Consider the following 13501-nt stretch of genomic DNA (forward strand, 5'->3'; position numbering starts at 1 on the left):
CTCTCTCAAAAATTAAAACAAGGAGCAGACAGTCCCCATAGCTAGTATATCTACCCGCCCCAAATTGCTTCTGTGACATTCAGCTTGGCTCTGAAATACATGTAAAATTATACTCCCCAGCTGTGCTCCTTCCTTCCTTTTCTCTCTCTTCTCTTCTTCCTTCCCCCTTTCTTTATCTCTCCGTGTCAGTCTTTTTCTTCCCGTTCTCTCTCTCCCTCCGTCCCTCTTTGTCCCTGCCTCTGCCTCTGCCTCTCTCTTTTATTCTTGGCTTCTTCTCTCCCTTTCTCGTCTTTCTTTTCTCATTCTTGTTAAAGCAAGAAGCCCCCATCCGTTTCTGTGCAATGCCATCAGCCCGCACCAGCTGCCAGGGAAGATTGCAGAGGGCGGCTGAGCGAAGGCTGGCTTGTCATTGGGTTTCCCAGCCAAGTTCTGCCATTCCCAAAGATGTAAAATAAAATGTGACAATCCCAGAAAGCTAGAGCCGCCCTCCCCTGCGGCCCCCTGGGCTGAGCCCTGGGCGGTCAGGGACCCCAGCCTCAGGAGGCCTTGTGAGGGTGGGAGAGAGAAACCGAGCAGTGTCCCTTCTAGGGGGATGCAGGAGATCCTGGACCTCCCAAGAGCTGAGTCAGGGAAGATGCTCTATGAGCAGCAGGACATGGAGTGGCCACGGAAGGAGAACACTGGGAGGCCCAGAAGGGCAGGGCAGGACAGGGCAATTCAGGGTGCCAGCATGGAACTGGAGAAGGAAGCCTTTAGGGTTAGGTGGCTGGAGAGTTCAGTGGGCAGCTGCAGGTGGGAGTCTATGCAGGTAAACAAAGCAAAGCTTGAGGGAACAGGCAGGGATCTCGGAAGGGAGCTGGTGGGCATCAATCAAGGAAGCCTGGCAGTGGGAGCAAAGACAAAGATCTCAGCTACCCTGGGAGAGCTCTGAGAACAGGGCAGCTCCCAGCCCTGGAAATGCAGAGGTCCAGAGCTGAAAACGAGGGCTGGGGGAACCAGAACCACACGAGGAGGAGGAGGGAATTCCACAAGTTAATCTATAGAACTCCTGTGGGCTAGAGCAGAGCCAAGTACTGCCTGGGAGACACAGGGAGGAAGCCCCGAAGGAGCTTATGGTCCATAGGGGCACGAATGTATGGAAACAAGTACACGGAGATTGTAGAGGAGAGGGAACTCCAAGACCTGGGGGCAATCTGGGAGGGCTTCTTGAAGGTGGTGGCCCTAGAGCTAAGCTGTGGAAAAGGTCAGGAACTCTGAAGGAGCTGGAGGGAGCAACCTTCGAGAATGGGGAGCCGCCTGCCTAGCCACTGGGGTGAGAGAAAACAGCAGGGTCAGGAAGGCCCAACAGCCCCATCTGGCAGGAATACACAATGTGCAAAGAGGAGCGAAGGCCAACGAAGGGCAAAGAGGAGGTGGTGGCACTCTGGAAAAGGCTTCAAGTTTCTGAGGCCATGAATGAGGATAATGAAGGCCCAGGTCCTGGGCAGGGAAACAAGAGGGTGCTCAGCCAGAGGGGCCAGCCTGAGGGCTGGGTGGTAGAACCAGGAAAACAGAGCACGACTAGAAGCCCAGATGGTTTGGACTAGAAGCCCAGATGGTTTGGACGGAGCCCCCACCTCACCCCCATCCTTGGGCTGTGTCTCCCAAGGCCTGGGGCCAAGGCAAATGGGGCCCCTGATGAACTTAGAATTAGTTCAGAGCTGGGAGGGGTCTGAGGAAGGGGATAACAAAACTGAGATGCATGTCCCATCCCTTTAGTGCTTTCAGAGGGAGCACTTCTCATGACCAGTACATGTATGTATGCATGTGATCATGTATTGTTATATTCAATAATCTGGGAAGAGATGGATGACCCTCTCGAGGGTCCTCCTTGGGCAGCTGTTAGAGAGAAGGGGATAACTTACAGCAGCAGCCAGGGTGACAGGAGTAGGTGTTCCTCCCACCAACTGCAGCTGAGATCATAGACAGATACACATCATCACCATCATTGTATCTCTATATCTCCCTTGTTCCCTATTTTAACACTATGTGAGTTGAACTCCCCTTCCTACATGACCCTTTCCAGACTTTTTTTAACCCTTCCCTTTAGTCTTAGAATCCATACTGATACTGGTTCCAAAGCAGAAGAATAGTAAGGGCTAGGCAAGGGGGGAGGGGTGCGTAGGTGACTTGTCCAAGGCCACGTGTCTGGGGCCAGATTCCTGTCTCTGTCCAGCTGGTCCCAACATGTGTGGTCATGTTTGATTCTCACAAACCACCCCGTGCAATCAGGAGTGTATGTAGCATAAACATCAGGATCCCCCTTTTAGAGATGAGGCAACTGAGGCTCATGGGGGAAGTGACTTAGGAGCGCCGCGGGGGCGGCGTTATGCTTTCCTCCTGGATTCCCAGAATCTCCGAGTGAGGAGGGCGCTCGGAGCTCCTCAGGTTCCTGCAGGCTCCTTGTCGAGGGCCCCCGAAGCCTCTCCTTGAAAGCTCGGAGATGAATCAATGAAAGGTTACCAGGAATGTATTAAGTACTTTCTGTGAGCCAGCTCCGAAGTGCTGCAGGCTGGAGAAACCAAGTCAGACGGGCACAGCCCGCCCTCGGACAGCTTCCGTTCCAGCAGTCTGCGGTCCTCGAGGTAATAGGGAGCCATGACAGTTAAAGGCGCAGCGGCCTCGCCGCGGGTGGTAGTGCAGTGCCGGGAGCTTCCACCTTCCACAGTGACAGTCCAGGCTCTCCGAAGCGCTTTGTAGGCGCCCAGAGTAGAAGCTGCTTCCCGGGGCCAAGCACAGCAGACCCCACCCTGCCTCGGTCCCCAGAGGCGCTGGAGCCGGGGATCGCTCCCAGAATGCTCTGCCCTGCAGTGAGGAGGGCAGAGGCCGAGGAACTCCCCATGGGCCACGCCCTCGCGAGACACCGTGTGGGCTCTCCAGAGGGATCCCATCATACACAGCTTCTCCCCCCCTCCCCCCCCAGGCTTTCCGCACTCTGACAGGCAATTAAGATGCAAATGAAAAATGCTAATGAGCCAAGTTGCGCCTTCCTCCACTGCGGAAGAGGGAGAAGCTGGGGGCTGGCAGAAAGAACCCCTTCCCCCACCCACGCGGAAGCGTCCTTCTGGGGACATTCAGACCGGGAGGGGCCTGCAGCAGGAGCCGAGCTGGCTCCGCCTCGTACCCCACCGCGGCCGCTTGTCGTTTGATCTAGAACCGACCCGAGACCTCAGGCAGCCCAGAACACGGCCCCATCTATCTAGAAGCGCTGATTAAGGGGGCTCCTCGGAGAGCGAATCAGAGGGCCTGGATTCCAATGCGGCCTCCCGGCCGTGTGACCCTGGTCAAGTCACTTGACCCCAAGCTGACGCTCCGCGTCATTCTACGAAGGGAGAGAAGGGTTTGAGGTTGTTTCCTAAGAGGCCGCTTTGCCCTCGGAGCCTCCCCGCCCAAAGCCTAGGGAGGAGCGCTCAGGGAAGGGCCACACAGTTCCCACGATGCCACAGCAATCTGTCCCCGCCCTGTAGAGCAGCCCTGGCGCCTGGCCCGCTAGGCTCCTCACAGCCCCGGGCTCTCCGAGGGGGGGCCCTCGGCATGCCCGTTGGCGGCCCTCTCCCTTCCCGGCTGCTACCACGAGGCAGGACTCTGGGATGGCTGCGTAGCTCGCTGGGACGGAAGGCCCGGAGTGTGGGCCGGGGAAATCCTGTCCGAACTAGGCTGCCCGTCGAGGCAAACGTCCTGCCTCCTCCCCCAGCAAGCCGGAGTTTCGAAGACTTGGAGTGAGCACTCCTGGAGCTGGGGGCACGTCTATGCCGAGCCCCAGGCCACCTCAGCCCGCGAGCCCACCCCATCTCCTGCTGCCCCTAGATATGCCGCTCACCCAATCCCCCCAACGTCCGGCTCTGATCCCGTCACCCCCTTCCCTGCCCTTCCGGGGTTCTCCCTGGCCGGCACAATCAAGGCCGGCTTCATTCTAGCTTTGGAGGCTCTCCACACACACAAAAAGCCTCCTTCTCCCTGGTCCCAGCTCCCATTTACCAAATGAATCTCCTTCCCTAAGGCCCAACTCAGGCAGCACCTCTTCCTGGAAGCCTTCCTGGATTCCCCCTGAGGGCGCCTAGTTGGGAATCTGGATCCAGAGGTGAATGGCAGGAGGGTGGAGTGGATCTCCTAGGATGAGGAGCAAGGCTGGAAAGGGATAAAGAGGAAGAATCCAGACCCAAAGTTCCTGTCCCCCACCTGCACTCTACTCTTTAGCTCTCTAGATGGACTGGAGCCATAAAATCTATGAATAGTGTTATAAGGGGATTAAGCTAGTGGGGTAATAAAGTGGTTGTGATAAGGGGATAGGCTAGAGGCAATAGGGAAATTAAGGTAGAGGTAAGGTTGTAATAGGGGATAAGGCAGGTAAAGGGACTAAAGGTAGGGTGAATTGGGGATAAGGCACTGTGGATACGGTTTGTGGATCCCTAAGGCAGTAAGTAGATAAGGAAGGTACAATAGTGGAGGTAGTTTGAGGTAGTAGGAGAAGTAAGGGAATGAGTTTAGGGAATATAAACACCGAGGTATAAAGAATTGCATGGGAGAGGATGAGGTATTTTGGGCAGACAGCTGCAGCCTGGGAGACACAGACTGGGTATACAGGTTTGAGACAAAGACATTGGAGGGAAACAGACTGAGCCCTCCAGGCAGGAAGGGCCCTTCTACAGACCAAGGTTGGGGCCAGCCAGAAATGGTTTGAAAGTGACTAGAGGGCTTTCTAGTCAGTTTCTCAGGTTCACAAAGGAAGAGTCCAGAGGAAGCATTGAGATCTCACTTCCTCCAAAATGGACGTCCCCAACTCCTTTCAGGACCCAGAAAGAATGTTATTCCTTTCTCCCTTCTCCCTCTCTTATCAGTCAACTAAAGAAGTATCCAAAGGTTTGATTAAGTGACAAACAGGGTTTATTGAGTTTAGGAAGGGATGGAGGGATACAAGGTAACTCTAACAGCTGCCTAGAGAAAGCTTCAGGTGGAGAGGGAGACAGGAATGCGAGACTGAGAAAGGACCTGCCTTAACTCAGCTCCGAGAGGTTTTTTGTAGCCTATAGGCTAGAGTTAGGAAGGTTGGAGACAATGATTCAAGAGATAATTTGTAACAAGGTAAGCCCTATTTGGCTACGGGGAAACTAAATCTACCAAGTTTGAAAGCTACCACTCAGATCAACCCTCCTTTCAAAACCCCAAGAAATTTAGGAAGGGAAAATGATGATTAGGAATAGGGGAGGTTGGGAAGATTCAAAGGAAATAGTTAAGCTAACAAATTTTAAGAGAAAAGCTGCAGAATATAGGCCAGGTTTTCAGTCTAAAGAATAGAGCTCAGTTGACCCTTCTACTCTCATCGAGTCCCCAGGATCAACTGACTAACCTCAGGATTCTAAACCCTTTTCAACTGTCAGAGACTCTGCAGTAAGGCTTTGCACGATTAATATGCACCCTTTTGCACTACAATAGATAGAATATTGGACCTCATGGAAGAGAGATTTCTGTAGCTAGTCTGTGGAAAGCATGAAGATACTCTGTGGCTATTATAGGGAAAATAGAGGAATATTCTAGAAGCATGTAATCTGGGCTTATCTACTTCTACGTAAAAACATCTATAGATCTTTAATGGATGATGTCAGTCCGACCACAATGGGGGCTCAACACTAAGGACTCAAGACTAGGGTGAGGTGCTAACAGTGAGGCCTCATTGGTGGAAAGGAAGCACCAGGGGGAGCCCAGTGCCAGTGGAGGTGGCTGTGGGGGCAAGGGAGGGGGGAAGCGGGGAAAGATGAACACCCGGGAAAATGGTGAAAGTCGTCCACCTCTCCTAGGCCTGGAGGTACAGAGAGGGGGCTGTCCGAGATGACATAACCCGCATTGCCTCGGAGGAAGGTGAGCTTTGAGTTCATTGGATGTCCCGAGAGGGGCCTCTGTGATTTCGGGGCTCAGGACAGTCTGAGGGCACAGAGTCTTGATGTCCCGCCAGGCAGGCCTTGCTGGGCCTCTGTCTCACAGTTTGGGCAGGTGCTGGGGGATTGGGGATGGGGGGGCGGTGTCCCACGGTCTGTCACATACAATATATATTTATATCTAATATCTCACTATATTTCTAGAGCTATTTAGCTCTACTACATACTCATATTCACATAGCTATACTCTATAAATCCCCATAGATAGAGGTAAATAGATATTTCTATAGCTCTTCTGTAGATGGGATATGTAAGTATACATATATGCATATTAGAGATAAAGTATGTGTTTCTAAGGACATTATAGGGATCTGATCGATCTATCGTTAGAGCTACACAGATCTAATCTATGCTTTTATGGGTGTGTAAATATATTTACACAGCTAAGGAATGTCTGCAAAGAAATGGATATGGCTGTAGGGACCCAGGGAGGGAGTTTGGGTTAGAAGCAGGGAGAGGAGGGTGTTGGACGTGCTTTCCTTTGAGCATCCATCATTCCCAAGCCCCACTGAGCCAGAGATCCTAACCCTATTTCCAGTGTTGAATCGCCTCAGGTGTCCAATGCCCCAAGCTTCTCCCAGGCAATAGCACTGCAACACCCAGGTAGTGAACAATAGTTGCCTCCTTTTCTCCATCCCCCTAACTATCGGGCGCACAGTAGGTGCTCAGTGAATATGTGTCAAATAAATGACCAGAAAACAAACTGCTCGTTGTGCCACAGAACTCAAGAACCCTCAGAAGAAGCCACTTCTCCATTTCCATGGGCTCAGCCACCCTCGCCTGTTTGCCCACCAAATGAGGAAGTCTCCTTTCTTTCCTTTCTCATGCCCATTCAATCAGGAGCTGACTGGTTTGGGAAGAGCCTCTTTGGAGAACTAAAATAATCCTGGAACAAAATCCTCCTCTAAAAAGGGGCTGAGCGAAGCAGAAAGTTCTGCAACCCAGAGGCCACGGCCTGTTTGCCTTGATGACCAGAGTGGTGAGTGCTGGCATCTTGGCAGAAGGTCCCGCTGGCCTTTCGTCCACCAGACCCCAGCTGGGGTACTCTGGGAGGTTCTGGGGACCATATTTTAAGAAGCAAATTGATGAGGGGCTTGGATGTCCCCCCAGGGGTTAAGGAATAGGTCGAGATGGCCAAGTGCTGCCATTTGGGGCAGCAGAGGTAAAGCCTGCATATCTACAACATAGCCGGTGTAGATGGCAAGGTAGAGTGATAGTCTACACCTCTCATGGTGCTGGAGCAAGTGAGGAAGGGCGAAATTGGAGAGATGAGGAGCCTGGGAGATTGTAGTGTCTTGGCCTTGTGTCTTTGTGACAACCCTGTGGTGGATGGGTAGAGGAGGTGTCACAGTGTGAGTCTTTTGCGTCCAATATGGGTCACAGGAAGCTAGCCACTGAGCATCCAAGGACACTGACCCCAAAGCTGAAAAGGAGACTTAGACGTCACATTGTATAATGCCCCCCATTTTATAGATGAAGAAACTGAGGCCCAGAATGAGTTCGGAGGAAATAAAGTTGAAAGGCACCATGCAGTTCTTAGTCACAGATCCCCCAACAAACCACAGATAGAGTTCAAGGGGTCCACGATCTTGGCTGGGGTGGGGGTGAATCTTGTTTCAATAGAGTTGCTTTCCTTTGCAGTCCTGTGTGTTTTCATTTTGTGCATTTTAAAAACATGATTTTGAGAAGGGCTCCATGAGCTTTCCTAGACGGTTAGCCTAAAAGCCTACGGCACAAAAAAGGACGAGTGTCTGGTACAGACTAGGCCTTTGATAAATGCTTGGTGACACAATAATAAAAGTAGTGGTGGTGGCGGCAGCAACAGCAGCTTGGGCTAATGTAGCACTTACTTTGTGCCACTGGGCACTCTGCCAAGTGCTTTACAAGTGGCTGACGAGAGTCCCATAATACCATGGCCAACGTCTCCCAAGGGCAGAGGATCTTGCCTGGGTCCATTGGGCTGGGAAGAGTCCTCTCCACAAGCAGACACATGGACCCCAAAGAAGGCCCTCAGATGGCAGGTGGTTCTTGAGAAGGAAAGTTTGGGATTTCATTTGCCCCCCTTGCCCCTCGTTGCCCAAGGGAATCGCTTAGGTCCAGAAGAAGCTGGCCAGGAACAAGAGGGAATGGGGGCCCCTTCCTGGAACAATGGGCTGAAGGAACTGGGGATGTTCAGCCCCGAGTAAACTGGGGAGCAAGAGGAGTCGTGATCAGTGTTGGAAGACCCTTCACGAGGAAGGGGAATTGTTGCCTTTTCCTCCATAGTCAAAGGAACAGTGGCTACAAATTGCATACGCTGGTCCAATGGAGAACCGCCTGGTGGCCATTTCCAATTACGATGTAAGAAAAGAGAAAGAGTCAAACTCAAGACCTTTTCTGTGCCTTTAACTCCAGCTGTTTGACTCTGGATAAGTCATTTCCCTCCTTGAGTCTCTGTGAAATGCAGGTAATAACCATCACCTGGTTCCCAGGGTTGCTGGAAAGGGGGCAGTTGGCAACCTTTTTGTAGCTCGATCTTGCCCAGTGGCAAGGACGCCCATCAGGGCTCACAACTCCCGAGCTGGACATCCGCTAGCTTCGGCCTCCCCAGGAGCCGGTTGGCAATCTTTAAAGTGCTCTGAGAGTGCCAAGAAGTCAATGACTATTTCTTGGGCACCGACCCTGTGAGAGAAGTCCAAAGAGGCAGGAGCAAAGGCAGGAGAGGAGGGAAGGAGGGTGGCTCGGCTGGACGGTTTCTCAGGAGGAGACGGAGGCCAATGAGAGGAGGAGCTGCAGGGCAGAGCAGCCTTTCAGGATGAGAAGGCCACGGAGGGATGGAGGGAATGTGAGTGATTACCCTCCCTCGTGGGGTTGTTAGCAGGAAACAATGACAACGTTTGTCTGTCCATCAAACACTCAGCAAACAGCCAGTGTGGGCGAGTATTATGAAATTAGGAGAAGGGGCGCTCCCTGCCCTCAAGAAGCTTTCTGTCTCCTGGAAAGCTTAACACAAACTCAAATGGGACGACCACAGTTAACGTGGAGAGCAGCGGGCACCGGGGGAGAGCCAGACAAAGAATTCTGGGTGGAAAATTCAAAGAGGAAATAAAACTTTAAAGAAGAGGTCTGGGGAGGAACTGCCAGAAGAAACTGTGCCCGCATTGAGCCTTGAAGAGGTCAACCAGTACTCAATCAGTCAATCAACAAACATTTACAAAACACTGTGAGCCAGGCACAGAACAGGGAATAGAAAGATGGAGATAAGACTGTTCAAATCCAGCCTCAGATACTGACTGTGTAACCCTGGGCAAGTCGCTTAACCCTGTTTGCCTCAGTTTCCTCATCTGTAAAATGAGCTGGAGAAGGAAATGGCCAAGCACTCGAGTATCTCTGCCAGGAAAATCCCAAAAGGGATCAAGAAGAATCAGAGGTGATTAAAACAACCGCACAACAAGAAGCCTGTACAGTCTCTGCCTTCAAAGAGCTTACAGATTCTGGGGAGAAATCCAGCATCGACACGAGTACCTACAAGCCGATTCAGAGGGGGAGGCTCCAGCCTCCGGAAGAGTTTCAGGGAGGAAGTGGGGCATGAGCTCAGCTCGGAAGGAAGTAGGGATTCCGAGGAGGAAGGGCATTCCAGGCATGTGCACAACCTGCGCAAAGGCCTGGCGATGGAAGATGGCATGTTATATGTGAGGAATAAAAGCAAAAAAGAAACAAAGTACCTTTCATTGGAATGAGGTGAGGGATTCCATTACATGAAGATGCACTGGGACAAGGGAAGCTATCTAGGGGATGCCAAAATGGTACAGTACAGTAGAGAGGATTCTGGTTTGGAATCAAAAGACCCAGGTTCAAATCTGGCCTCACACACTTCCTAGCGGCGTGACCCTGGGCAAGTCACTTAACCCCAAGTTACCTTTACCACTCTTCTGCCTTAGCGCCAATCCTTAGTATTAATTCCAAGAAAGAAGGTACGGGTGAGAAATTTGGTTTCCAGGTTCTGTGAATAAGAACCTTGTAAATGAGGGGAACGTCTGCTGTCTCGTTGTCTGTCCTAATGGCAGGTCCGAGGCGGCCATGTCCAGAGCTGGGATCACCGTCCCTCCCCCCGTGCTCTTCCCCCTTCCGAGCATCCCTATTTCTGTCAGCAGTAACTTCCAGGCCGAGCCTCCACGCCTCCCTGTCCCTCGTCCTTGCGTGGACTTCGGTGCCAGAATTCCCGGACCCGACCTTTTCTCTACACGTCTAGCCACCCCCCTCCCCCTGCCCCGCAGGCCCTCATGAGCCTTGCCTAAAGGTTTCCCTGCTTCCCCCATCCGTCCAGCACAGGCAGGACCACACTCCTTCCCGGCGATAAGCCACGGGGGCCTCCGTATTGCCCAGAAGGGACTGTGGCACTTAAAAGCCCCATTCCTCCAACACGGCGGCCGGCTCCAGGTTCGCCCTGGCTTTCTCCTATGTTCTCCTTTGCCTCCGTCTCCTGGAATCTCCAGGGCCCTTTGGGACGCAGTGCCACCACCTCCAGGAAGCCTCCCTCCTCTCCCCTCCCATTACTTTTTTCTTTTGACTATAATCCCTATCATACGGATAGCTGATGTTTCCCCCCCAAGTACATGTAAGCTCCTTGAGGGCAGCAGCTCTTTTCCTTTCTTTTTCTTCCTTCCTTCCTTCCTTCCCTCCTTTCTTTCTTCCTCTTTCCTTGTCTTTCTTTTTTGTGGCTAGCTCAGTGCCTGGCACACGGTGTTCATACTTGCTTGTTGACTGACTGACAGCATATCCTCATTTGGGGGTAAATCCCTCCTTGGGAACGATGGATTCAGAAAACCTGGGACTAAGTTCCAGCTCCAACAGTGGTCAGCTAGATGACCTTGGGCGAGTCATTTCCCCTCATCTGATCCCTTTGTGGTCCTTGTTGGCCAACCCGCCTTCCAGGGCGTCTTGGCACACGGCAAGGGGCGGCATGTGGGGAGACGAGCTCCCTCCTCTCCTCCCGTCTTATTCACAGCTGCCCCCCCGTAACGGAGGAGACGGCGGCTCGGAGGCAACAGCCTCAAATAGCTGTGGCGCCGGGCCAGGGTCCTACCGGCCTCCGGAGCTCCTCGGAGCCGGATCTTCCGGGTGATTCACTCGCCGACGCGGAGGTGGGAGAGTAACTTACCTGCCACGGGCTGTGCCGGCCCCCCAGAGGCTGGCAGCGCTGCCGATGGCCGGCCGTCACGAGGCAGAACTCTCCCGGCCGCCTACTGAGGGGGGCCCGAGACGCCTCCTGGAGTGTGTGACGGCGGCCCTGGGGAGCCCAGCCTGCCTCCGCCCTCCCACCGAACGGGCCTGCTTTAAATGGGACGCCCTCGCCGTGTGGGCCCGGATTTCAACCAGAGCCCAGAAGGGCCCGTCAGCAGCCCCCAGGCCTGGCTCGCAGTCCTCCCCGGCGAGGCAGGCTTTCTCTGCCCCTGCCTTCCGAGGGCCCCCAGCTGGGCCTTGTGTCCAAGCCGGTAGTCGGGAGGAGGCGAGGGCGCCAAGCGGAGAGCCGAAGACGGGTGCGCAAAGAGCGGGGACCAGGACTCTGGAGAGCTAATGGCCGACTTAGACCTGGGACTTCAGAGGTCACCAAGTCCCATCTTCTTATCTTACACAAGGGGAAACCGAGGCACCCACATTTTGACTTTGGCTCATGGGGAAATGCTCCATCCTTTCCTCCAGGTGTGGCTCGTGAGGGACATGGGTTCGAGGCCCCCCTCCCTCTCTCCTCTCCAGCCCAAGTCCCCCATCTCTAAAATGAAGACCCCGTTCTCCCCCTGCCACGCATGGAGGCTGGGCCTCGGGACCCTCCAAACCCTCGGAACCCGGAGGCCACTCGCTTCTTTTTCTCATGCCTGGCCCCCACGACGGGGCTCGCTGGGGGCAGCCGGTGGGCTCATGGTTTGAGACCCCTCGAATCTGGGGAGGCAAAGACATCTCCCACCAAGGCTTAGAACACGCGTGTAGCTAGAGAAGAAATGGCACAGGAGATGGGGCACCCACCTGAAGAGTCGGGAAGTCCTGGGTTTGAATCCCACCTTAGAGACTTCCTAGCAGGGTGACGCTTTGCTTCTCTGTGCCTCCATCTTCTCATCTGTCAAATGGACGGGTTGAAGACCAGGGGCTTTCCCGAGCGCTCCTGCAGCATGACGGGGGGCAGGGAGGCACCTCATGCCCTGGGGAGGGCCCCGAGATCAGGGACCAGGGCCCGAGTGGCTGTGAGCAAATGCTGAGGAAAGGCCCTGCCCAGGAGGGAAGGGGCCCACGGGGGCAGAAAGGCCGAGGCGTCTGGGTTTCATTGGTTTTTATTGGTTTCTTAGCATCCACACACATTCTGTAGCAGCACACCGCCTCAGGTGTGACACTTGCAGTCGAGCCCACATCATCACCTACTGCAGAAACGCTCGTAAGAAATCATTATAGGATATTTTTGAAGACAAAGTTTTATCATAATATTCCAAAATATGAAAGAACTCCTCTTCGGACAGATTGATTCCATATTGCCGCAGAACCTGGAAAACAGAGCACGTGGGATTAGGAGGGCCAAGGATGGGGCGCGAGGAGCCGGGGGGGGGGGCCCTGGCAGGGAGGGCGGTGGGAATGGGGGGGCGGCTGCCCTCTTGGGGCTCTTCTGGCCTGGGGACTCTGGGCTTCTACCAAACTCCTACTTTAGAGAGGGTGGCCTAAGGGCATCGCTGAGGTGATCTCACGGGCCAGGTCTGGGGATCTGATGCTAGCTGGGACGGCTGGAAAGAGGAGATCAACAGGCAATGCTGAGAGGACCCTGGACCAGGGAACGGCAGCTGGGAGGGCCTTAACTCTCTAGTAGCCCAACCTTCTCACTTGACAAAGTGGGAAACTGAGGATCTGAAATGGGAAATGACCTGCCCAAGGCCACCCAACAAGGCAGTCACTGAGTCAGAACTGAAATCTGGTGGTCTGCTCCTAGTCCAGAATCCCCCTTCACTCTTCCATGCTAGGACCAATGTTAAAATGCATAGAAAATGCACTTGATATCTGATAAATATCAAAGATATAAAATATCTTGATATTTAAGGAGAGGCAGGGATAACGAGGAAGGAAGGGAGGGAGGGAGGGAGGGAGGGAGGGAGGAAGGAAGGAAGGAAGGAAGGAAGGAAGGAAGGAAGGAAGGAAGGCCTCTTCTGCAGGGCTGACCAGACCACGTGGTACCCTCTGAACAAGTATGGACCAAGCCTAGGAGCCCGGGGCCACTGGGCCTAGAGGCCATCTATTCCAACCCCAAACTCAGCCTTTTTCTTTTTCTTTTTTAGTGATGAGGAAACTGAGGCCCAGAGAGAAGTGACTTTTCTAGAAAGCCAGGATCCTGGCACTAGAAAGGGGAGGACCACAGAGGCCATCTAATCCTGAGCCCCCACTTTACAGATGGAGTCAATGAGGCACAAAGAGGAAAACTGAGGCAGTAAGTGGCGCAGGCATATTTAGAACCTGGGACTCTGAGCTCAGGCCCCAACACGCCACTCTGCTTCCCTCGGCACTTCCTGACTCGA

At 53.5% G+C, this 13501-nt stretch overlaps 1 protein-coding gene across 1 annotated transcript in view; it reads right to left on the reverse strand.

The window, feature by feature from the left end:
• Positions 1-12361: 12361 nt before the first annotated feature.
• EFCAB6 (EF-hand calcium binding domain 6) overlaps positions 12362-13501 on the reverse strand; it is a 96224-nt gene continuing 95084 nt past the window's right edge. Inside the window, exon 13 of the mRNA XM_044679294.1 lies at positions 12362-12484. Coding sequence (XP_044535229.1) covers positions 12362-12484 — 123 coding nt within the window. The remainder of the gene's footprint in view (positions 12485-13501) is intronic.

Source organism: Gracilinanus agilis, chromosome 5 (assembly GCF_016433145.1).
Source record: "Gracilinanus agilis isolate LMUSP501 chromosome 5, AgileGrace, whole genome shotgun sequence".
Taxonomy (NCBI): Eukaryota; Metazoa; Chordata; class Mammalia; order Didelphimorphia; family Didelphidae; genus Gracilinanus; species Gracilinanus agilis.